Raw genomic sequence first — 24,244 nt, 5'->3', positions numbered from 1 at the left:
GATTCTATCTAAAAATAAAAAAAAAAGCGGCTTTTCGAAATCCCTCCAAAACTTCTTCACCCTATTGAAATAAGTGTTGAAATCGAAAGTACAGTGAAACTTCCCTTATAATACGGACAGGTTTTTTTTTTTTTTTTTTTTTCGGCAAAAGTATGAGTTCTCTTGCTGAACAAAACCCTCCCGTTTACAGACACTCTCAGACACGGACGCGGTCAGTCCTTTTCTCCTCCAAACGTTTCATTAACCTCTTCATAACGGACAGGAATTATTCTCGGTTCTGCGATATATCACAATAGGCAGAAAAGTATTTTCTCCACAAGGGTATCTATCATGAGTCCAGATCTGGTGAACCATCAAACAGAACAGCTTCAAGCTGAACTTGAAATTCTTTCTCTCTGCCCGTTCAACTGTAGGCCCTGATTGCTATCTTTGATTTTCCTTATAGCGTATTCCAGAACAAAGTTAAATAATAATGGCGACAACGCATCTCCTTGCTTCAGGCCATTTTCGACGTGAAACCTCGTGAACAAAAATTTTCCTACCCGGAGTTTACTTTGGGATCCATTTAAACATATCTTAATTAATCTAATTAGCTTTCTCGGTATTCCAAGTTCTGTAAGAACGTTTTATAATGTTTCTCTCCTAACCGAGTCGTACGCTTTTCTAAAATCAATAAATAGTTGATGTACCGGGGTATTGTATTTCCACTTTTTTTCGAGTATTTGGCGAATAGTAAATATTTGGTCGACAGTTGATCGATTTCGTCTGGATCCGCATTGATAAGTAAACGAAATTAAGAAAACGTAGGACATCAATTTTGAACATTAATTGAGAAACGAAATTAGAAAAGTTTCGAGATGAGATGATGGGAGAGAGATTTCTCTGAGAATCGAAATGAGATAGGATGAGAAATGATTTCCTGAAAATTAAGAAAAAACTAGGAAGAATTCTCTGCGATTTACACTTGACAAGAAAGAATTTTCAGAGAGTGGAATCGATACGAGAACAAATTTCTCTGGGAATTGAGATGAGACGGGAAAAATTCCTTGAGAGTTGAGACGAGGCGAGAAAATTGATGATAATTGAGACGAGACGAGAAATAATTCCTTGAGGGTTAAGACGAGATGAGAAATAATTCCTTGAGAGTTGAGACAAGACGAGAAAGAATTCCTTGAGAGTTGAGACAAGACGATAATAATTCTCTTAGAACTGAGGAGAGATAAGAAAAAATTTCTAAAAATTGAGATTAGGTTTCTGGGAATTGAGATAAGACAAGAAAAGGCTCCTTGAGAGTTGAGACGAGACGAGACGAGAAACACTTCTTGGGAGTTGAGATGAGACGACAAAGAATTTCTTGAGGCTTGAGACGATACGATAATAATTCTCTTAGAACTGAGACGAGACAAGAAAAATATTTTAGGATTGAGACGAAAAGGATTCTCTGGAATTGAGACGAGGTAAGAAGGAATTGTCTGAAAATTGAGACGAGATTTCTGTGAATTGGGATGAGACGAGAAAAACTTCTTGAGAGTTGAGACGAGACAAGATGAGAAAAACTCCTTTAAAGTTGAGACGAGACAAGACGAGAAAACTCCTTGAGAGTTGAGACGAGACAAGACGAGACGAGAAAATCTCCTTGAGAGTTGAGACGAGATGATAATAATTCTTAGAACTGAGACGAGATAAGAATTATTTTATGATTGAGATGAGAAATGATCCTCTGCGAACTGAGACGAGATAAGAAAGAATTCTCTGAAAATTCAGATGAGGTTTTTGGGAATTGAGATGAGACGCGAAAAAAACTCCTTGAGAGTAGAGACGAGACGAGACGAGAAAAACTTCTTGAGAGTTGAAACAAGACGAGACGAGAAAGAATTCCTTGAGAGTTGAGACGAGACGATAATAATTTTCTTAGAACTGAGACGAGATAAGAGAGAATTATTTTAGGATTGAGATGAGAAATGATTCTCTGAGAATTAGGACGAGGTAAGGAAAAAATTCTCTGAAAATTGAGACGAGATTTCTACAAAATTTACGAAACGAAACGAGGAACTATGTCTCGATTTTTTTCTCGTCTCGGGGCAAAACTACTACAAACAGTCGTTGAACTCCAACCAACCAAATCAAGTGTCTCATAAGTTAAATGCTTTACTTTTGTTTTCAAACTACAATACATAATTTGATTAAAGATAAGTACTTGTTTCCTCATTAATTTATTCGAACACATTACAATGAATTCTTAGCTCGATATCCTTGTCTAACGTATGTTCTTAAGTCTTGAGAGCATTTTCCTTAACCTAACATATAACAGCCTTATTTACATTTTTCTTTCTCACATTAAACAAGTCATTTAGAGAATTGCTTATATAACAGTTCTTGCTTGAAATGTACAAAATGAATATTACATATGCAATATACACATGGAATCCCACTGTTGTCGTCTACCACCCTGCTTTCTCTGTCTTGAGATGAAATATTGTGGATTCGGTGTGAAAATGGTCGAATGTAAATGCTGTGAAATTGTAATAAAATAAAATGTCAGTAAATGCTTGTTCCTGTTACCTTTTATTTAAGTATAATGCCACTTGCTTAGAAATGAAATTAAAAATCAAGGATAAAATCTTTTGATATTTTTATTGTGTATGGGAACGAACGAAATGTATTCAGTATGGTTCATTGCGTTCGTATTTATAGTTGGCGTAAGTTTGGCGCAATTTGCTAAACGCTGAGATTGTTTTTTGTGTAATGGTGATTATTTTAAAAAAATGTTTGAATATTAAGTTGTAAACATTAAAAGAGGAAGAAGTAAGCACAGTGTCACAAATCCCTTCCGTGAGAGGTTGCACATTAGTCTTACATGTCGTTTCACATGAGTGAAACCGCGTGATGTTGAACCAAACAAAGGCCTAGACCCCGAGCAGTTAACATTGTTGAAGCATGGTGTTTCTATGGACGTAGTTAAGTGTTTCGTTATTACAAGTACGTTGAGAGCCCCTGTGTGCTGAGGACACGGACTTTGCTCTTCAAAATGTGGAAGGTAAGTGAAGTAACACTATAATTAAATACAATTATTCTCTAATTCTTTATTGTGCAAGTTAAACCAAGCTTTGTTAAGCAGATTAATTTAATGTGTTCAGCTACTTATAAACGAAGTAATATTATATCTTGAGTATCATTATATATTGTATAATAGTTTTCAATATCTAATTGTTGTACTCAAGTGTGTTTCTTTTAATACATAGCGCGATATAATGTCCAACGATTAGTCCTTATTCCAGTTACACGGAACCTAACATGCAGGTCCCAGGCCTCTTCCTTCCTTCCCCAGAGTTCCTTCGTGGCTAAGCGGTCAGCGTACATGGGAAACCCAGGTTCCCTTTGACATGGGAAACCCAGGTTCGAATCCCGGCAAGAGTTCATATGGTTCAAATTCTACGTTAATCAGTAGGTCCCGTCTCATATAGAGTCGTTGCTGAAAGGGACGTTAAAATCAACTCAAGACAACCTTTCTTCCCTTTCCTCGAATAATGTAATCGCCGAGAGACGTCATTCCTTATACGTGACCTCCTAACATGGCCATAAATGCCAAAAGCCCATGAATCAAGACAGATATATTGTACAGTGAAAATCATATCATGTACGAATGATAATGGCTCAAATGAATTTGTATTAGTGAATAATACCTATATGTCATTTCCATTTAGTTTCATTCCAAGCAGTAATTTCTTGGTGGTCAAGCGGAGGGGTACAAACATTCCTTTTCCTGAGGATCAGATATATTTCTCTATACCGAAAATTATAATTTTATATTACTACCTATATTACGATACAGTATGTCTGGAGGAGGGCAGGCGGGGTTGGAATGTCACCGTGGAGGCGTTCGTCCCTCTTGTTTCTCTCTTGTTGTCACTATTTTTTTAAAAAAAAAGTTAAATGTACAGTAAGGAAAGCATTTGGATTCATTCAACACAATCTTCTATTTGATTTTCAACAACTATTAAGAGCCGCGGTGCTTCAGTGTTAAAGCGCTCGGTTGGGGTCCTTGGTTCGATCCCAGCTCGCGCCAAGTAAGCTTTGTGGTGAACAAACACTGTATGTGTGGATTTTCTCGGGGTTCTCCCGTTTCATCCCACTTTCTTCATTTCACTCATTTCTCATCACCGTCTCCTTTAGCCTAGCCGGCAAAAATTAAATATTTCATCTTTATTAACAAGTATTAGAAACACTGTGTTATTATTATTTATTTTATTTTATTATTATTAGGCAGTAATTTTCGCATTTATCCACGCCTATTGGTGTCTGTCAGACAGTGGCGTATGGTTTATTATCATTCAGAAAAGGTATGAGAAAGAGTTATCTAGGCAGCTAGTGGATTAACACTATGTGACCTAGGTTGGGTACTACCTTGGCTGTAAATTTTCATAGGTATTTTCACAGATTTGGTAGAAACTTATACTGAGGTGGGCATGGTGGCTCAGTGGTAGAGTGATTATCTTTGCTGCGTGGGCCCTGATTCGATTCCCGGACAAGATAGTTTGTTGTGGACAGCATCGTATACGTGGATTTTCTCGGGATATTACCGTTTCCTTCCACTTTCTTATTCCACAATTTCTTTCATCAACGTCTTCCTTAGCGTAAACGGCATAATCGTGGGACGTAAAACTGAAAGATTTCACTTCATTTTCATTTTAAAAATATTCTGCGTACTTTCTGCTGTATACCTTACATAATTACAATTTGTAATTACTAAAAAGTAATATTTAAATTTTATTAAAAGGATTCATTGTTCTTTGCATTTTTTCAAACAAAAGCTATATGACATGCAATATTACTCTTGATGCTAATCTGTGTGAAATTGCAATGATCAATAATAAATTTGTCATTATGGTTAAAAAGAAATTAATAATATTGTTTATAGTACTAAAATCTTACTTTATTCTCTTAAAAATGTTGTAAAATATTTTGTGGAGGTATTTCCGCCCAGAATCTCCTACACTGCTCGTGCAATCAAATCAATTAAGAATCGTTTCTGTGGTTATTTTTTTATTGTTATTTAGCTTAATGTCACACGATTTTCTCCGACTCTAAGGGAGACGGTGATGATGATCATAAACGAAATAATGCAATGAAGAACGTGGGGGAAACCAGAGAACACCAGAAAAACTTCTCCCACACAGAGGCGTCCTTAAAGAGGGGGTAAGGGCGGAGCTCCCCCCCCCCCCGAAAGTTACCAATTTCTTAACAAGTTGGCAAATTAAAATACCTACTTGGCAATTTGAAGAATGCCGTTTCTTTCAATTGACTTATTTGATTTAACATTTTCTTAGGTACCCAGTTGCTGTAATATAGACTTGGCATAAATTTTGTGTAGTTTCCTATCTTGAAATAAATTTCGCTTTGAACCGTAAGGTGATCATATTAATACAGAGGACAACAATAACGTATTTCAGGTCTGTTTTGGAGTAAGACTTTCTATTTAAAGACTTTTGGAGTAGGGAAAACTGAACAAAAGTGTGTTTTGAAATGGTATTACAGTAGGTTTCTAGGGGTGTTGTTCGGTGGAGGGAGAGCTACAATGGATGAGTTAATTCATTTTGTCACTTCCGATGTGAATCTAAGTGCAAGATTCCAAAAGGCACATATTGGGTTCCAAACAATACTCTGCTGGGTGAAAGCATAGACCAGTGTGAGTCTAACTTCCTTTTAATACAAATGAGTTGCCTTTCGTACCTTATTTTTAATCCCGTAGTTACTTCTTTCTGAAAGTTAAACAAATCTTGCAATTCTTTCTTTCTTTATAGCCTTAAAAGTCAAAGCATTATGTAACCATTGTATGTTACTTACGTAGCTCACAGAGCCGCAACTAGGAGGGAGCAAGCGAGGCATGTGCCCCGGCGCGTGGTTGTAGGGGCGCCTAAAAGGGAGGTTTGTTAGTATTTTTCCTGTCGGTATTTAATACTTTTCAACAGAGTGCGAAATAATGAAATCGAAGTGAGAGGAGACTGGAGGACTGAAGAATAAGAAAAAAAATCTCTGCGCACTTTTACACTTCCAAGTTTCGATATAGAAAGTTCACGTATTTGGGCAAACATAAGTAGTAAACTATACAAAATTAGGTAGCCTATTACAAATATACCGCCCCAAATACCGCCCCAAATATACAAATATACAAATATAAATCTATTACATTATTTCACTGTATTACCCCCCCAGCAAGGATTTAGTGGGGGAATTTTGTTAAAAAATATTTAGTGGGGGGAATTCCCTCGTTCGCCAAGATTTCGCACCCTCCTTTTCATCACAAATTTCACTATTTCAATTCGTTAATAAATAATGAATTTAATGTAGAATCAAATTTCATGCAGTAGAGCGTTCACCTCTGGTGCTTGCGGTCCCGGGTTCGATCCCAGCCCCCGCCAAATGAACTTTGAGGTGGACAAACACCGTATGCGAGGGTTTTCTCGGGGTTTTCCCGTTTCCTCCCACTTTTTTCATTCCACCATTTCATTCATTACTCATCATCACCGTCTCCTTTAGCCTAACCGGCATAACCGTGGGACGTAAAACTTAAAGATTTATTTTTTTTTTTCAAATCTCATACATTAAAATATGCATTATAGTGCATTTTTCTCTTCTCTGACTACAGACATTATTACTTTTTATAGAAAATCATTCTACAAAGATATTCTCTCAGGTTTCCTCCCCCTTGTTTGCCAGAGCCTTGTTCCAAGTATAAGCGAAATTTCAAATATAGTTTCAAATTTTGCTGTAATTAATGAAAAAAATCTATTGGGTTTTCGATATTCCCAAGTACAATTTCCTATAGGGGGAGCGCCCCACCTTGCTCCTCCCCTGATGGGCGCCCTTGTCTCTGGCGCTAATCAGATTTCTTTTGTTGTTGTTGTTGTTTGTATGTGTGTTTGTTTTTATATTTTCATTAGTTTTAACTATATCATAGTGATGTTGATTATGATTGGCTGTCAGTCCTTGTGTAAAAACGCAGTACTTGGATGGTGAGGGTTTTAGGATTGTTTACGACGAGATGTTCCAAACGCTTTTTCAATAAGAAAATAAAAATTACTAATATGACAATTCATCATTTGATGAATACCCAGTTAACCGTTTTGTTGAATTATGGTGACTACTTAGAAAATGCCGAGTGTAAGATTTTAGTTTCGTTTTAAATTCTATAAGGTGAGAGATAGGTCTAATATTTAAAATATATGTACATTTATCATAAAATTGATTAAACCCCAAAACACCCCTCTCATCACTGACAGCATCGGAGCAGACGAAATGGTAATGAAGGCACGGTAGCAATAAGGCAGCGAATTAACTTTTCCCCCTAGAAAATGTAGGTTTTACAGTATTTTAAATCTCATTTAGAGTGGCACCAAAGGGAAGGAGCAACTTGTTCCGCCTGTTCCATGAAAAATTCGAAGCTGACATATCTAGTTTAGGCGCCAGTTCCAGCAATACCAATTGGTGCAAAAATGGTATTAATTGTTAGTGATCATTTGTGCATGTTTATGCACTCAAAATGTTTGTTTGTGAGATATTAGGGTATCTAATTTAGGCGCCAGCACCGCACCCCAACCCCACCACCGCCGATTCATGGCAAATTGTCTCAATCGTTAAAGAAACATCCTCGTTCTAACTATTTACATATACAAGGGGAACAGGAGGGCACAATCCATAAAATCTGTCCAATTGGAACAATCATGGCATTACATGGAAGAATATGCTCCCCCTGGTAGTGATGAGCAAATGCAAGATCAAGGCCAAGAACGGGGTCGTCTTGGTCTTGGTCTTGGTCTTGCATTGGAACACTTGGCCTTGGTATTGGTCTTGGTCTTGCTTGCAAGAGTCTTGCAACTCTTGCTTTTAAAATATATTATAATTTTCATTGATAAATTTTACTCTGTACATAAGGGATAATAAATTCTACAATGTGCTAATATTAACAGAAATACAATGGATGTTTCCAAATGTAACATAGTTTACCTTCGTGTAAGTATGATGATAGTGTACAACATAGACAATGACTTTTATTTTTTAATGGGTGTCCACTATCACTACTTATAAGATAAATCACAATGTTTCGTAGTCTTTTTACTTTTTTAACAAATCCAACAGTCCACTGATTCCCAAACTGGAGAGGAAAATGTAGATCTTATAATGCTGGCATGTTAACCGCGCTTTCTAATCGTATTGGAGATGTAGCAATTTTATTAGCTATTGCTTGAATACTAAATTATGGAAGTTGAAATTATGTTTTTTATTTGCATAGAGTTTTAAATAATAATGAAATAGTAATTATCTCTAGTTTAATTATTTTGGCTGCAATAACAAATAGTGCACAAATTCCTTTTTCTGCGTGGTTACCGGCGGCAATAGCCGCTCCTACACCAGTATCAGCATTAGTACATTCTTCTACGCTTGTGACTGCTGGGGTTTATTTGTTAATTCGGTTTAGAGACGTTTTATTAAGTGTTTATGCCGGCGATGTATTACTTTTACTATCAGGACTGACAATATTTATAGCTGGTATTGGTGCTAATTATGAATATGATTTGAAGAAGCTTATTGCTTTATCTACTCTAAGTCAGCTTGGTCTTATAATAATAATTTTATCCATGGGATTTCCTGTATTAGCTTTTTTTCATCTATTGACACATGCTTTATTTAAGGCATTACTTTTTTTATGTGCAGGAGCGATTATTCATGGTGTAGGAGATACACAAGATATCCGTAGAATAGGAGCACTTGTAAGTCAGATGCCCCTTACTTTATCTTGTTTAAATGTAGCTAACTTGGCTTTATGTGGAATGCCATTTTTAGCTGGCTTTTATTCTAAGGATTTAATTTTGGAAATTTCTTCTTTGTCTTTAATTAATGTAGTCAGCTTTTTCTTATTATTTTTTTCTACTGGCCTAACTGTATGTTATTCAGTACGTTTAAGATTTTATTTGACAGGTAAGGGCTTTGGGGGCACTGAGACACATGAAAGAAAATCAAGACGGCATAGATTATTGAAATACCATGAACTGAAAAAATATTTTTACACTTTAAAGGCTTTAGATTTTTCTTTTCAACCACGATTAGCTAATCCTTGTATTAAACTAACTTCCAATTCAATATTGAGATTTTGTTTTACTGATTTCAATATGTACTCTATGGTACAGAAACATGGACACTACGGAAAAGCGATGAAAAAATTGCAGCCTTGAAGCGTGAGCATGGGGGAAAAAAAGGAGAGAATTACCTGTGTTGAACGGAAAACGAATGAGAAGGTGTTAGAAATATTACCAGTAGGAGGAAAAGAAACAATTTTAGATATCGATAAGAGGAGAAAGAGGAACTGGTTAGGATATTGGCTGAGGAGGACGTGCTAGAGAGTATGGTGGAAGGAAAGAGAGGGAAGGAGCGAAGGAGATTGTAGTTGAAGAAAGGTACAGTATTAAAACAGAAAATTGCTACGTGAAGACGAAGAGACTAGCTGAGGACGACCGTACATCGAAGTTTCTCAATTGTAGAAAGTAACCTGCCAGTAATGGCAGAATAACTATGATGATGATATGTTTAGCAATATTCACCAAAAAAGAAAGAAAAAAATTAAAATAATTATTATAATCAAAACTCTTAATATAAATATTTTAGAATAATTTGAGTGAAAACTGAAAACGACTCAACTGTCTATACTTTTTCTGTAAACTCAACTTAAATACTTTTGACCTATATTAGAAATACATAACGGCATCAAACTGAAAGTTATTTGAAATAACTGTTCAAAATCAGTCTCATATGTGAATATGGATTACTAGCATCAATTAGCCACTTCGTTGGGTTATTTTGTTTAAAAAGTATTTTTCGTTAGTCAACCATTTTTTACTATTAAAGCGCTCTCTAATATCCGTCATTTTCGATGATTTTTATATTTCTCTCGCCTCCTACTCCCCAAGTTGCAAGGCTGAATTTGGATTTAAACTTCATCAGAAGTTTCAGTGTTTATCTTGGAGACCCCAAAAGCTAGATTCAGCACTAATAACCGTCATTTTCAATACATGTATATATCTCCTCCTCCCCCATGTTGCAAGGCACTTCATCGGACGTGTCACTGTTCATCTCAATGACCTCGAAAACCATGGATTCAACATTGATAATAATGGTAATTTTCCGATAATTTTTATATATCTCCTTCCTCCCCCTCCTCAAGTTGCCGTGATGAATTTGCATTTAAACGGGATCGAAACTATCACTGTTCACCTTAGCGACCCCAAAGAGTATACATTCGACATTAATATTTGGTCATTTTTTGATAATTTTTAAGTATCTTCCCCTCCCCCAAGTTACGGGCTGAATTTGGCCGTAAATGGTATCTGAAGTGTCAGTGTTCACTCAGCGCCCTCGAAGACTATGGATTCGACATTAATATTCGTCATTTTCAATCATTTTTATATATCCTCTCCCCTCCGCGAAGCTACGGGGCTGAATTTGGATTTAAACAGCATCGAAAGTGTCACTGTTTATCTCAGTGACCCCCAAAACTATAGAGTCCACTCTAATATTGGTCATTTTCGATCATTTTTAAATATCTCTCCCCTCCCCCTCCCATAAACTGCACCCTCAAAGTGGTATAATAGAAACCAATCTGAGGTCTGAACCTCATCTATGTTGAAAATGTGACCGAGATCGGTTGGGCGTTTCAAGAGTTATAAAGTTTTATTTATTTTTATATATACCTTCCCCTCCCTAGGTTCTACCATCAAAGTGAAACTATAAAAAAAAACCTTTCCGGTTTCGAACCTCATAATGTTAAAAATTTGACTAAAATCGGTTGGATGATTCAGGAGCTATTAAGTCACAAACTTAGCCACTTTTATATTTATTTATATTGATTTTTGTATATCTCTCCCCTCCTCCTCCCATACGTTGCTCCGTCAAACTGAACTCACAAATAACATTGCAGGCTTGAACAACATCTATGTTAAAAATTTGATCGAGATTAGTCGTTTAGTTCAAGTTATTAAGTTTTATTTATTATTTTATAGCTCCCTTCCTCCCCGCCCCTAAGATTTATCGTCAAAGTGAAATGATGAAAACACTTTCTGGCCCAAACCTCATGTATGTTGAAAATTTGATCGAGGTCGAGTGGGTGGTTCAAGAGATCAGGAGTCACAAACATAGTCACTTTCAATTTTATAATATAGATTTACTGTTGAAGTATACATAATGTTATACCGCCCAATCCTCCATGTGCCGTATACCTAAGGAGGCTAAAAGTTATATTGATAAACAATTATTCAACGTATAAGCATCCGCCCATGAAATCAAACTTGCAGTCATATGCACTAAATTTTTTGTCAATGTCATGGAAATGTTATTTCCTTATTAATTTTATGAGCACACATTAAAAATTTCCAACGGATGCTTGAGTCTCGAAGCCAAGGCCATACCCATGTAGTCGGCACCTATGGTGTACGGAATTATCGATGTTCAATACTACATTTCTCTTTACTTTTGGAAAAAGAACACCACTAATATGCTTTGAAATGAAATAAAGTGTCTAGTTTAACGTCCCACGTTTATGCACCAAGGCTAAAGGCGGCAGTAATGATGAGAAATGACTAAAATGGTGGAATGATGAAAGTCTGAGAAAACGGAAAATACCCTTAGAAATCTCACGCACACGGTGTTTGTTCACCAAAATAACCCACATGGCACTAGATGACACCTGTGTCTCTTGAAAACAAGCAATATATACAGAAAACGCGGACAACCAACTCAGAAAACGACATACTGTAGTTATATGCTACAGGGGCACATTGACTCACACGGGTTGCATAAACTACTGGGAACACATTCACTTCAGCGGCACTTTTACTGAAGCCAAGAAATTCAAGTGAAAGATGTAATGATTTTTTACTTTTCTTTTTACATTCTATAAAAATCAAGTAGTAGTACCGGTACTTGTGCAAGAGTCTTGGTCTTGGTCTTGGTCTTGCAGGTATGGTTTTGGTCTTGGTCTTGGTCTAGCATCGGGATTCCTGGTCTTGCTCTTGGTCTTGCATGCAAGACTCTTGCAAAAACTGCAAGACCAAGACCCTTGCGCTCATCACTACTCCCTAGTCCCACCAAATACGGAAAGAAAAAGTTTGTATTTATTTAGAAGGAAAAAACATGAGTTTTACAAATTTGCTATATTGGATCTCCAATTATGCAATTCATTTTAAATATTAAAACTGTTAAACACTTCAAAAGTGAAAAATGCATCTATTATAGAAATATATTATATAGCATACAAGTATGGCCACTGCATTTTCCATGCGTGAAGCTCTTCGGCACTCCAGGAAACACTCCACCCGGCAGTTTAAGAAAAAAATGAAAAAAAAAAATTAAATGAAATCTTTGAGTTTTATGTTGCATGATTATGTCGGCTAGGCTAAAGAAGACGGTGATCCCCACATATCCCCAGTATAGGTAGGCATTTTTATCTTTAACTAATTGCTGAAGATTAAAATTATAAAATTAGTTTAAGAATAAATTTTAAAATATGTAAATTAAATATGTAAATCTGTAAATATATTACTTTCCAGAGCTTCATGGAGAGCGAATTCCGCAACTTTTCTTTCATTACGGCAAATTTTATGAAGAATGACCCCTGCACTACTTTGCATATGTAAACAGAAAAATTGCTTTTTCTTTGGGTTTTAATCATAGGCCAAAGAGCTGTGGGTAGTGCAAGTTTGACTCTAATTGTCCCAGTTCTCTTAGGTTAGACCCAAGAGCCGAAAATCTAACCGAAATCCATCGGCGCCTATCGGAAGATGGTGCGCAAAAGAGATAAACCAAGATCTCACACTCCATTTCGTACAAAATCTTTTTTTTTTTTTTTTCGCGCAAAAGTACACGAACTATTCACTAACGGCTGAGACCACTTTCCTGCCAATCGACGTTGCGAGAGGGGCTGACACCTAAACTAGATACGCCAAACTTTCATACTTCCTGTTGTGATGCAGAAACGAAGACTTTTGTACAGAAACGTTCATAAACGATGCATTAACGATAAACATTTTGGCACCAATCCGTTTTAAACCTGTGTAAAATTCTTGCTGATCAGGTAGCACACTTTCAACTAAATAAAATGTAATTAGTTATTTATGATATAGATTTTAAAAATACAGTGAAACCTCTCTAAAGCGGACAGCCGTGGGGAATCAAAAATTGTCCGCTATAGAGAGGTGTCCGCCTTAGAGAGGTTTCAATATTTTCTTACGTAAATTAATAAACAAGGTAATAAATATGCAATTAGAAAAAATATTTTTGTATGAATCACGTATTTATGAATATCACCAAAATGTTACTGTACGTGCATTACCTTGCGTCATCCAATTCCCTATGTTCGAGACACAACACTAGAATAAGATGTTATAGTTCTCTGCACTTTACAGTTATCGCTACTTACTACGTTTTCAGTGTGTTGCTTCAATTCGTGAGTTAATTGCAGTCCAGTAATGACTTTTTTTAAAAGACAATATGCGTACCCGTGGTCAAAAATACAAACTTGTCTTCTGTTTGGTTAGAGATTCCAGCGGGACAGTAGAATGATGTGTCATCCCAAACAGTGGGCAACTGTAAATCACTTTTGTTTCTGAAAAAGGTTAGGTGGAAGTAGAATGCAAGCAAAGGACATAAGGGTGTTGTGGAACAGAGACCCTTCCTCACGGTTGCTGAACAGACAGTTGAGGAGGCAAAATGTTGTCACACTCTCATGTTCTGTATATTTTTACTGTACTTTTCAACTTGTTTGTAGATAAAGTGTCCGTAAAAGGAGGTAAATAATACTTATAACAGACAAGAAAGACTGTCCGTGTCCGTACTAGAGAGTGTCCGCTTTAGAGAGCTTTGCCAATGTGTTATTTCCTATTACAGTGTTTGGGGATTACAAAATATGTCCGTTATGGGAGGTATCCGCTTTATAGAGGTGTCCGTTAGTAGAGGTTTCACTGTACAAACAAAAATCACATATGTCCTGAAAAGACATAAGATTGAGTGTTTAAACCCTTCCCGCAATTGATGAAATTCTGCGTACGGCACTGACTGGGAAACTTAGCTAACTTTTCGAAGTGACAACTACAATTTGTTAGTAGGATTTTTTCACTGTCATATGTTACAATCTTGCTTTTACCTATATACCAAACAAATATTTGAAAGAGTTATAGATGAATATTTAGTAATGCTGATTAAGTAGTATCTTAATACTTTTATTGTCCTTCGATATTCGTTCCATATTCGTAAAAAACAGATAAATCAATCACACGCATAGTACACTAGTGTCCAAAACGTAAGCATAATGCGATAAGTTACATGCAAGAGCCGGCAAGAGTGTCACAAGTATAGGAAATGTAGCGGACGGCGCGTATTAGTTGTGAGGGACATTGAACTGGCCGTATAAGCGTAAGTTTCGCCCTCTGTGGGAAGAAATTGAATTCTAGTTTACTTTTAATGAAGATTGGCTAAAATCAATGAAGGGCAGTTTACTTTTAATAACGATCAGCTGAAGTTAATAGAGGACAGTTTACTTTTACTAAAAATTAGCTAAAGTCAGCGAAGGACAGTATACTTTTAATAATTATTAGCTAAAGTCATTGAAGGACAGTATACCTTTAATAAACATTAGCTAATCAATGAATGACTATACACTTTTAATAAATATTAGCTAAAATCATTGAAGAACAGTTCACATTTAATAAAGATTAGCTAAAGTCAATGTAGGACAATTTTAATAAAGATTAGCTAAATCAATGAAGGACAGTTTACTCTTAATGAAGATTAACTAAAATTAATGAAAGACAGTTAACTTTTAATAAATATTAGCTAAAGTCAATGAAAGATAGTTTACTTTTAACAAAGATTACCTAAAATCAATGAAGGACAGTTTACTTTTAATAAAGATGAAGGCCGATTTTTTAGAGAGTGAAACTGATTACTATTCTGTCTTCCCCTTGATTATTCAAATCAGTGCATAAAAATTCAAATTGAACACTAGTAGAGAATAAACTTTGATAAACACAGTAAAGAAGATCACGCAAACTTACATTTATGAATGAATCTGTGCAGGTTGTGCAAGCGGGCAGTATTATTAAATACGCTCTTATGCTCGGAGTTTGTGAAGTTTTAACCTCGTCAATACTTTCTTTTATATTTCTTGAGATGTAACCAACGGCGCCGATTTCTCTGTAAATTTGGGGGGAGGGGCATTCAGATGCAGAATGTATATATATATATATACAGGGTACGGAAAAAGTCCCGGAACGGTCCAATATCTCGCGAAGTATAAAGATCAACAAAACAAAAATAACACGTGTTAAATAGTTTTCAAAAAACTATCCAATGATACTAAACACAACCTCCTATCCCCACCCCCTTCGGGGATACGAGGGCAACTTTAAAATTTTAAATGGAAACCCCAATTTTTTATTGCACATTTCGAGTATTCAGAAAAAGTGACAGTGATTTGACCCAAAATTGAAAACAGTGCCTTCACGGATCGCACTTGAATCGACACACACACAAAAAGGAACGCTAAACGTTATCAAAATGTGGTATCTCGGCATCGTACTCTGTGGCCATGTGGTTAGTGGGAACCAAAGGTCCTGAGTTCGATTCCCGCGCAGATTAACATTTTTATGTGATTTTTTTTTACACCCAAGTAACGAATTCATACATTTTAACTTCGATAAAAAAATAATGTATTTGTCCATATTTGCAAAAAAAATGGCTTCAAAAAAGGTTTATTTTTGTTGTAAGTAACCCTATTACTAAGAACTACTTCATAAAGCTAGTTTGCAAAACAATCATCAAAATTTCTATTCTATGTAACTTCAAAAAAGTATTAATTGAAGTTACACATATGGAATTTATTTGGTGAAATAAAGGAAACAAGATTGCCTTGAACGCGAATCGAACTCACAATCTCTGACCCCGTAAACCAATACGCTAACCGCACGGCCACAGAGCAAGGGACTGACAATGCACATTTTCATAACGTTTTGCTGCACCACCTTTTATTGTATGTCGATTCAAGCGCCATCTGCGAAGACACTGTTTTAATTTTGGGAGTAGTAGAAAATGGATCGATCTGGAACAGACCTGGCTCAGATCTGGCTCAACCTAGGACAACTCACAAGCCACTGAGAAAATGACCACCTTGCACCGTGAGCCCACGGCCTTTTACGACCTCCATTTTAGGGGTGAATTCGTTCCCTTTTATGAGCACTTTTAAGGGGGTGACCTCGTTCTCTTTTACGACCTCCATTTTAGGGGGTGAACTCATTCCCTTTTATGAGCCCTTATTTTAATATAGCAGAAATTACGAACACATAGAAGAGAAGATAACACATAACACTACGTAACATACAGCAGAACAGATAATACATAGCACAGCTAATAAAAGAACATGGCTTATTTTCCAACCCCTATTTTACCATAGCAGAAATTACACTGAGATTATGAACACACAGCAGAACAGATAATACATAGCACAGCTAATAAAAGAACATGGCTTATTTTCTAACCCCTATTTTAACATAGCAGAAATTACACACGGTCTTTTACGACCTCCATTTTAGGGGGTGTATTCATTCCCTTTTATGAGCATATTTTTCAACCCCTATTATAACATAGCACATCAGACAGAGCCAGGGGTGAACTCGTTCTCTTTTATGAGCACATTTTTTCAACCCCTTAGCATCAGACTACATAGCACATCAGACAGAGACTACGAAACATAGCAGGGGTGAACATAACGAACATAGCAGAGAATAGGGGTGGACTCGATTACGAACACACAGCAGTTGAACATAGCACAGTTAATAAAAGAACATGGCTTATTTTCCAACCCCTATTTTAACATGACATGAAGATTAGATAACACATAAGAGTACATAACACAACAAGGGTGTATTCGTTCTCTTTTATGAGCATATTTTCTTTTACGGGGGTAGGAACACCCCCAACCCTCCTCCTTTCTCATCCAGGGCTTGGGACCGGCAATGGCGGAGTTTAAAAAAATAACATCATCATCATACTCTCATAAATGAATGAAGCATAATATCATTAGCATCAATAGTAGTGAGTGAGAATTTGTTTAAAAAATCCTGCATCGAATAACCAGATGCACGACATGCTAAATATAGGAAACAGTAATGTCCACAAAATTGAGATAAATCACCTTGAATACGTCTATTATTCCATGTATAATACAGACAGTTTCGTTTTAAAAACCTTATATGATGTTGTATATAGGGAGGTATACCATAGCTATCGAAATACTCTCCCACACACATATTAGATATATAAACAGCAACCCAATGTTCACCAGGCTTATCACTAGAATCAGTGTTTATAATTATAGCGGCTGGAAATGTATGAATAAACAAAGGTAACTCATCAGCAGCATACACACCAATAAAATGATCTTTAGGCAAATTTTGTTGTAATGCTTCATAAAGCTCAATTGTATTTAACATTTTCTTTCTTTAATTAATATATATTTTTCTCTGAAAATCAATTTCTAATTCTGAAGAGAATTCACCATAAATAATTGTTGTTACAGGAGATGGCAGTGCTTCTTTAAAATGAACCTCTAAACGTACACTTCCTTGCCGTTGTGGACTAGTATGAAATGCAGCACTTGCGCTTGAATCAGGAGTTAAATCAAACACCAGTAGAGTATAACCATTAGGATATTCAGCACGTGAAATATCATTACCTTGATTAGAATAATAAATACCTGAACCTGTAAATAACGTAGAATATGCTTGTACATATAGATTATTATCAAAATCCGTTTGTAATGGTTTGAAGGGGACTGGATTTCCATCAACATACAATGTAAAAAATGACATACTAAAATGTTGAAAATTGAATGGATTTGTTTGATAATTACCATTAAAAGCAGTATTAGTAACAAAACCAATAATAATACGTTTAGGCACTAGGCCTGAAAATAGATCTGGAAGTGTACTATCCATAATTCCTTGTGGCAGAGTTTCAGTCTTCACTTGCACTTTTGTTATAGGATATTTTACTCTAAATTTAGGATTTTGTAATACTTTATTTTGTGCTATTTTAACGGCCGGTGATACATCAACCTTTTTCACAAGCAATGTTGCATCTGTAATTACAACTTTTCCATCAGCATCTGCGTCGCCCATTAGACAAAATGTAGGTTTAGCTGGAATTAGTTTAATACGCAATTGTACACCATTCAGTAAAAATTTATCCTGATTGAAAATATCAGCATGAATATAACCCAATAATTCAAATGACTGACTTAAAGCAGTGAGAAGAAAACGTTGTTTAAATCCTACATTAGCATCAGCCACACTGTCCATATGCCCTGCAGTATCTTTAAACCACATTGATGTTTGAAGATGCGTTGATTTAGCTTCAGCATTATAATTTAGTAGTTTTTCAATATACGATCGATATGGATATGTATGTGAAGAGTAGGAAATAAGTTGATTATTTAAATATACTTGCAATTCACTGAACATTGCATTGAGAAAATCATTTACAGGGCCGATTTTCTTATCGGCAGAAGTTAAATTAGAACCATCTGATTTAGTAATTTTACCTTTAACATATAACATTGTGTGCGGTAAGTCAATATAGTCATCCCCATGACCGGGGACTACAAATTCTATTGGTGCATTATCAGCTAATGAAGCCACAGGTTTATATGGAACTATTTTATTACCTATAATACTGGTTTGAGTGGGTAAACCAGCAAATAAATCTAATTCTGATTTCATACACTCACACTGCATTTTTGTCTTTTTTCTCTTTTCTTACTATTATATTCACACATGGTAAAATTTACAATACCGTATTACGTCTACGAAAATGTAATTTTACACATACACTACCATATTGGAAAGGAAGTGGATTACCTGTACTATCTCTTAAATCAATAATAATTTGATCAAATTGTTTACGTTGCACAGTGACATAATGAGGATTATCAAAAATATGTACATTATTAATACCATGCTCTGTAATATTTGTATTTATAATACGTAACAATGGAGCTACGGTGTCACCCACCATTTGTGGTTCTACAATATCACTGTAAATATACATAAGTGTAGGTAGCGCTTTTTGTAAATCAGGTGGATAACGAGCATGATGAACAACTGCAATATCTTCTTGTTGAATATGATCAAAACCTAGTATTTGGGCTAGTTCAGGAGATAGGCGTACTTCTATATGCTTCTCTTGATCTTTTATTACTCTATTAACCTCAATTCGTTTCACTGATGCTTTGACTTTTAATTGTAAATTTAATATATCACTTTTATGATTAATTTGAGATAGAATATCATCAACATTATAATAGTGTCCTGGTAAGATTTTAGTTATGTTCCAGCTTTCTGTATTCATGAGACGATAATAAATATTATTTGTATATTTGGAAACATTCTGAAATGAACTTGTATAATGCACTTCAACAACAGCTGTTTCCCACACTCCTTTCTCCAGTACAATAGGTTGATATAATTTAGTAGTATAACAAGCAAGAGTATTTTGAGGAAAATATTTCATAGAACTATTGCTAGGAAGTGTGAGATAAAAACTATCACTTTGCTCCATAATTAATCAATCAAAGATATCTTTGGATCTTTTTATCCGTTTCACACCAGCACCACCACTAAAATGAACGTTCTTTCTTTTTCTTCTTCCAGATCCTTCCAACACCTGATTTAATTTATTTTGAGCTTTGTTTTTTAAATTTGTTTTGGCTTCTTGCCATCGATCTTGTAAAGACTCTTCAATAGGTCTATTATTATCTAGTACATCTCCTGCTATATTAATTCCTGTACGTATCAATTCATTACCAACAGTTTTTGCACCTTGTTTTAATAAAGGAAATACAGTACGAAATAAACCTCCTAGAAAACTACCAATGCCATAACCTTCTTGATATGGTGCACCTCTATACACGTTATAATCACTTCCTGCTTGGTGTATGTAGTAATTGAGATAGGGCTCATTCATCTTTCTTTCTTTCTTTCTATATACTTAAAAATATCAATAGATAACAATAGATTATTATTATTATTATTGCTTATAAGTACACCATTTGCGTTTACGGGGTGGAGGACCATCTTCTTCTTCGTCTTCTTCGTCTTCTTCTGTTAGTTTTCTAATATAATCTATTCGTTGAGGATTACCAATGTACTCTAAAGGTATATTGGCTTTTGCTAATAATGTAGCAAAAGGTTTCCAGCCAGCAACTGAAATATTTTTCTTACGACATCTAACAAAATCGGATATCAAATCCACTATATTTGCACCTGGAATTAATTTATTATTAATATTCACATTTCCATTATCGTCCCATTGAATATTTGGATTTTGTTTCAATTTACGTAATAAAGGTCTCGCTTTACGTTTACAAATTTCAGGGAGAGTAGATATTATTTCATCATCATCCTCCTCATCCTCGTCCCCTTGTTCTTCCTCTGTAGTAGTAGTGGTAGTTGCTGTTGTTGTAACTGCTGCCGGTTTTTGAATTATATTTAAATATTTTTGTAAGACTTCTCTATATTTTGTCCATTTATCTTCTACATTTAAACTTTTATTATTTAAAATTTCTTTCATTTCATCATCAAGATTAAATATCGTTTGATAATGATGTAATTTTTCTGGTGTGATTAAAATAAGTTTTTGTGCGTTTTGCATAATTATTTAATTAAACTAGATAGTATACCTCCAATAATAGGTGCAAGCAAAGCAGTAAGAAAACCACCTTTTTGTATAATTATTCGTTTTTTCTTTTGTTTTAATGACGGACCTTTTTTCACCAAATATCTCAGTTCCTTTTTATATTTTTTTAGCTTATTTATCTCTGTTTTATTTAATGGAACATTTCCCTGTAATACGTTATAGGAACATTCACAGATAGAGCGAATTAAATCAGGATCTGCATTTTGTAAAATTGCCTTACGTGCTTTCGGTTTTGACTTTGCTAAAAGTTTTAACAAAAGTGCATTTTCCTTACTAATCATTTTTTACGGCTATTAAAGCACAAATAGTTGTTAGAATATAAACCATATTACAATTATTATTTTTTTACAGGTACATAAACATAATTAAAAGAATCTGTTGGAAAGATATTTGTTCGAACTCGCTGCTCATCAGGAGTATTTTGTTTTAAATCAAAAAGTAAATAACCATGAGCAATTCGAGTTGCATCTTGATATGCTTCTTGAATAAATTTTGTATTACCTGGATACAATTGTCGTGCGAGATAATTAATTTGAGCTTGGTCTCTAGGATTTTTAAAACAAACAATATAATGACAATTTAACGAAATATCCCGCATTCCTTTTTGTTGATGGAAAATATTCTGTGTGATAAATATTACACTTATATTTCTATGATGGCTACCCTTAGTAAAAATATCTACAATCCGATGGTCACACTCACGCATTAAATCATCTATAATGACAAGATGTGGACCCTCATGTGCTTGAAATTCATTATTTTGAGGTAAACCTTCTTTAAACGTACAGTTTGAAATAGTATCATACAACGGTTGCCATTCACCATAACACCATACAATATTTTTAAATAACTTGCTATAATGGTTAAGAAATGTTTTAACAAAATATGATTTTCCACAACCTGTAGGACCTGCTACCATACATGTAAAAGGAATTTTCCATTCCATTTCTATTACAGATATTGTGACGACATGCTTCACCTATAAATTCTTGACTTCTCTTTTTTTACAATATAGTATGTTTTAAATCAATCCAAGAATTTTCACTTTTTGGCAGACCTAACCATTTCACATAGGCCTTATTATTTTTCTTTCGCAACACTTTTTCAATTAAATATGTGTTTGGAAATTTCGTTAATTGTAATTCGTGTCCGTAAAATCTTCCCTCAATAGGTTTATTATTTGAGTCTACTAAGTGATATGTCGGAGGATTAGTGAAGAAAACTTTAGCAATTCGAAAAATTTCTGTACTCCAATTGCGTGTAAAACCTCTATCAAAACCAGGACGCTTAAGTTTACTAATTCTTACATATTCACCTATCTTAAATTTACTTTTTCTTTTTATCACAGAAAACTTTTTGCAATAGATGTTTGTCAATAGATGTTTTTCATTTTCTTTTTTAACAGCGTCGATAGGTTTCATTTTAATAGTGGAATGAATAGTATTATTATATTTATGTAGTAATTCCGGCAGAATGCCAATCCATTTATAATTTCCCTGCAGTGTAAATTGTCTCCACATTATGTTACGTAACGATCTATTAAATCTTTCAATAATACTTGCTTTCACATCACTGTACGTGGAATAATGTTTAATGTTATTTTGGGTCATCGCCTTCTGAAACTCTGAATTATAAAATTCTCGACCCCTGTCAGTTTGTAAAAATTTAGGGCTTTTGTTTGCTTTTCTCAGTACTGTTATAAATGCTTGTGTAATTTCTTTCCCAGTTTTATTTTTCACAGGAATAGCCCAAGCATATTTCGAGAATGTATCTATCACAGTTAATAAATATTTGAAATTTCGATTAATTTTTGCTAGACCTTTCAATTTTCCACTATTCATTTCAACTAAATCAGCTTGCCATAAATCATGAATCCCTTTCGTTATAACGGGTATTCGAGGATAGTTTCGTCTTGCACTTTTATGTAATTCTGCAACTATTTGTTCTCGAACTGATTGTGACATTTTTTTAATACTAATATATCCAAAAAAAAAATTATATCGTATTTACAATATACAAATCGTACATTTTACATCTTTATTATTATTATACCCCCAAGGAACAGTGTGTATATTACAATTTAAAATTTTTCTTTTGTCATCATACGGATCTAATGCTAATTTTCTTACCTGATTTGTTGTTAAATTATGGTATTTACTTTTAATTTCAAATTGTGTTTTATAGATCGTTTCGTTTTTAAATATACATGATTTATAATCGTCAAACGTAATTTGTTCTTTAACTATATTTTTCTTGATCCCTTTACATTTTTTCAATTCTTTATTTTCACCAGTTTTTATAGCATAATTTTTTGCTCGTAACCCAACATATTCAATCATAGGAACTCCACCTAATTCGTCTTTCATTTTACCCAAAACGTGTTTATTTCTTGTGCTATATAAAGAATTATTTTCAGGATAATTTGAGGTGTCAAAATACTCATTCATATCTTTTATATCGTTATAAATATTGTTAGTTTTAATTTGGTAAATGAAAGAGTCAGTATCCATATATGCAATTCTAATTTTATCTCCATATCGCGGTTTCATTATATTATAATGGAATTCATACATTGCTAATTTTGATAATTCTAAAACTGTCGCTCCTACGTAAATTGGTTTATTAAGGGTTACCGATTTTTTTACCATATGAAACAATGCCAAATTATCAGCCAATTTTACCCAATTTTCAAACTGATTTTGCGCTACTAATTTTTTACACTTTTTTTCATTGTTAATTAATTTTATATCAATTCGTTTTCGTACATTCTCCATTGTCTTTCCGTATACCGAATTATTTAATAACTTATAGAAATCTTTTTCAAATTCAATTGTAGCATTTGCACGGCGTTGAGTATTTTCTTGAATATAAGATGCAAGCCATTTAGATTGACGAAACCATAATATTTTATGTACTTTTACCAATATTAAACCTTGTTTTAGATAAAATTGTAATACTCTATAATGCAAGATATAATTCGATTTCGGTTTAAGTGTCAATAGTAATTTTGAATATTTACCATTCGATGGAACTTCATTAGTTGGAGCACACGGAAAATCAGAATGGTATTCGTGTAAATCAGTTGGATACTCTAAATCCACTTCTAGAAAAAATCCCCATTCACTATCCGTGGGCCAATTGATAATTTTATGTTTGTCTTGCCAGTTGTCAATTTTATCCTCCCACCGAAAACCACCATATGGTAAATAGTCAATCATTGATAGTCCGTACAGATTGTTCATGTCAATATACAGTAAATAAGATTTTTCTTTTTCCGCATCAAAATCATGTACGTAAGGATTATTAGCTTTGGCATACCTTAACACAGCTTGAGTAATACCTCCGCGAATCGATTTTTCTACAAACATATACATATTGATATCTGATAAAAGTTCAAGTTCAATTTTTGTTCTATATAACATGGCTTGCCATGCCAACCCAGGTGCAGTAA

At 34.6% G+C, this 24,244-nt stretch overlaps 1 protein-coding gene across 1 annotated transcript in view; it reads left to right on the top strand.

Moving 5' to 3' along the window:
• The first annotated feature begins 2,905 nt into the window (after positions 1-2,905).
• LOC145662182 (uncharacterized) overlaps positions 2,906-24,244 on the top strand; it is a 52,716-nt gene continuing 31,377 nt past the window's right edge. Inside the window, exon 1 of the mRNA XM_081727514.1 lies at positions 2,906-3,037. Within this exon, the coding sequence (XP_081583640.1) occupies positions 3,029-3,037 (9 nt within the window). The 5' untranslated portion in view covers positions 2,906-3,028. The remainder of the gene's footprint in view (positions 3,038-24,244) is intronic.

The sequence above is a fragment of the Thermobia domestica genome, chromosome 10 (genome assembly GCF_964235325.1).
Source record: "Thermobia domestica chromosome 10, izTheDome1.hap1.1, whole genome shotgun sequence".
Taxonomy (NCBI): Eukaryota; Metazoa; Arthropoda; class Insecta; order Zygentoma; family Lepismatidae; genus Thermobia; species Thermobia domestica.
Note: the sequence above shows the minus strand (reverse complement) of the source record. Positions and strands in the feature narration are given on the sequence as shown.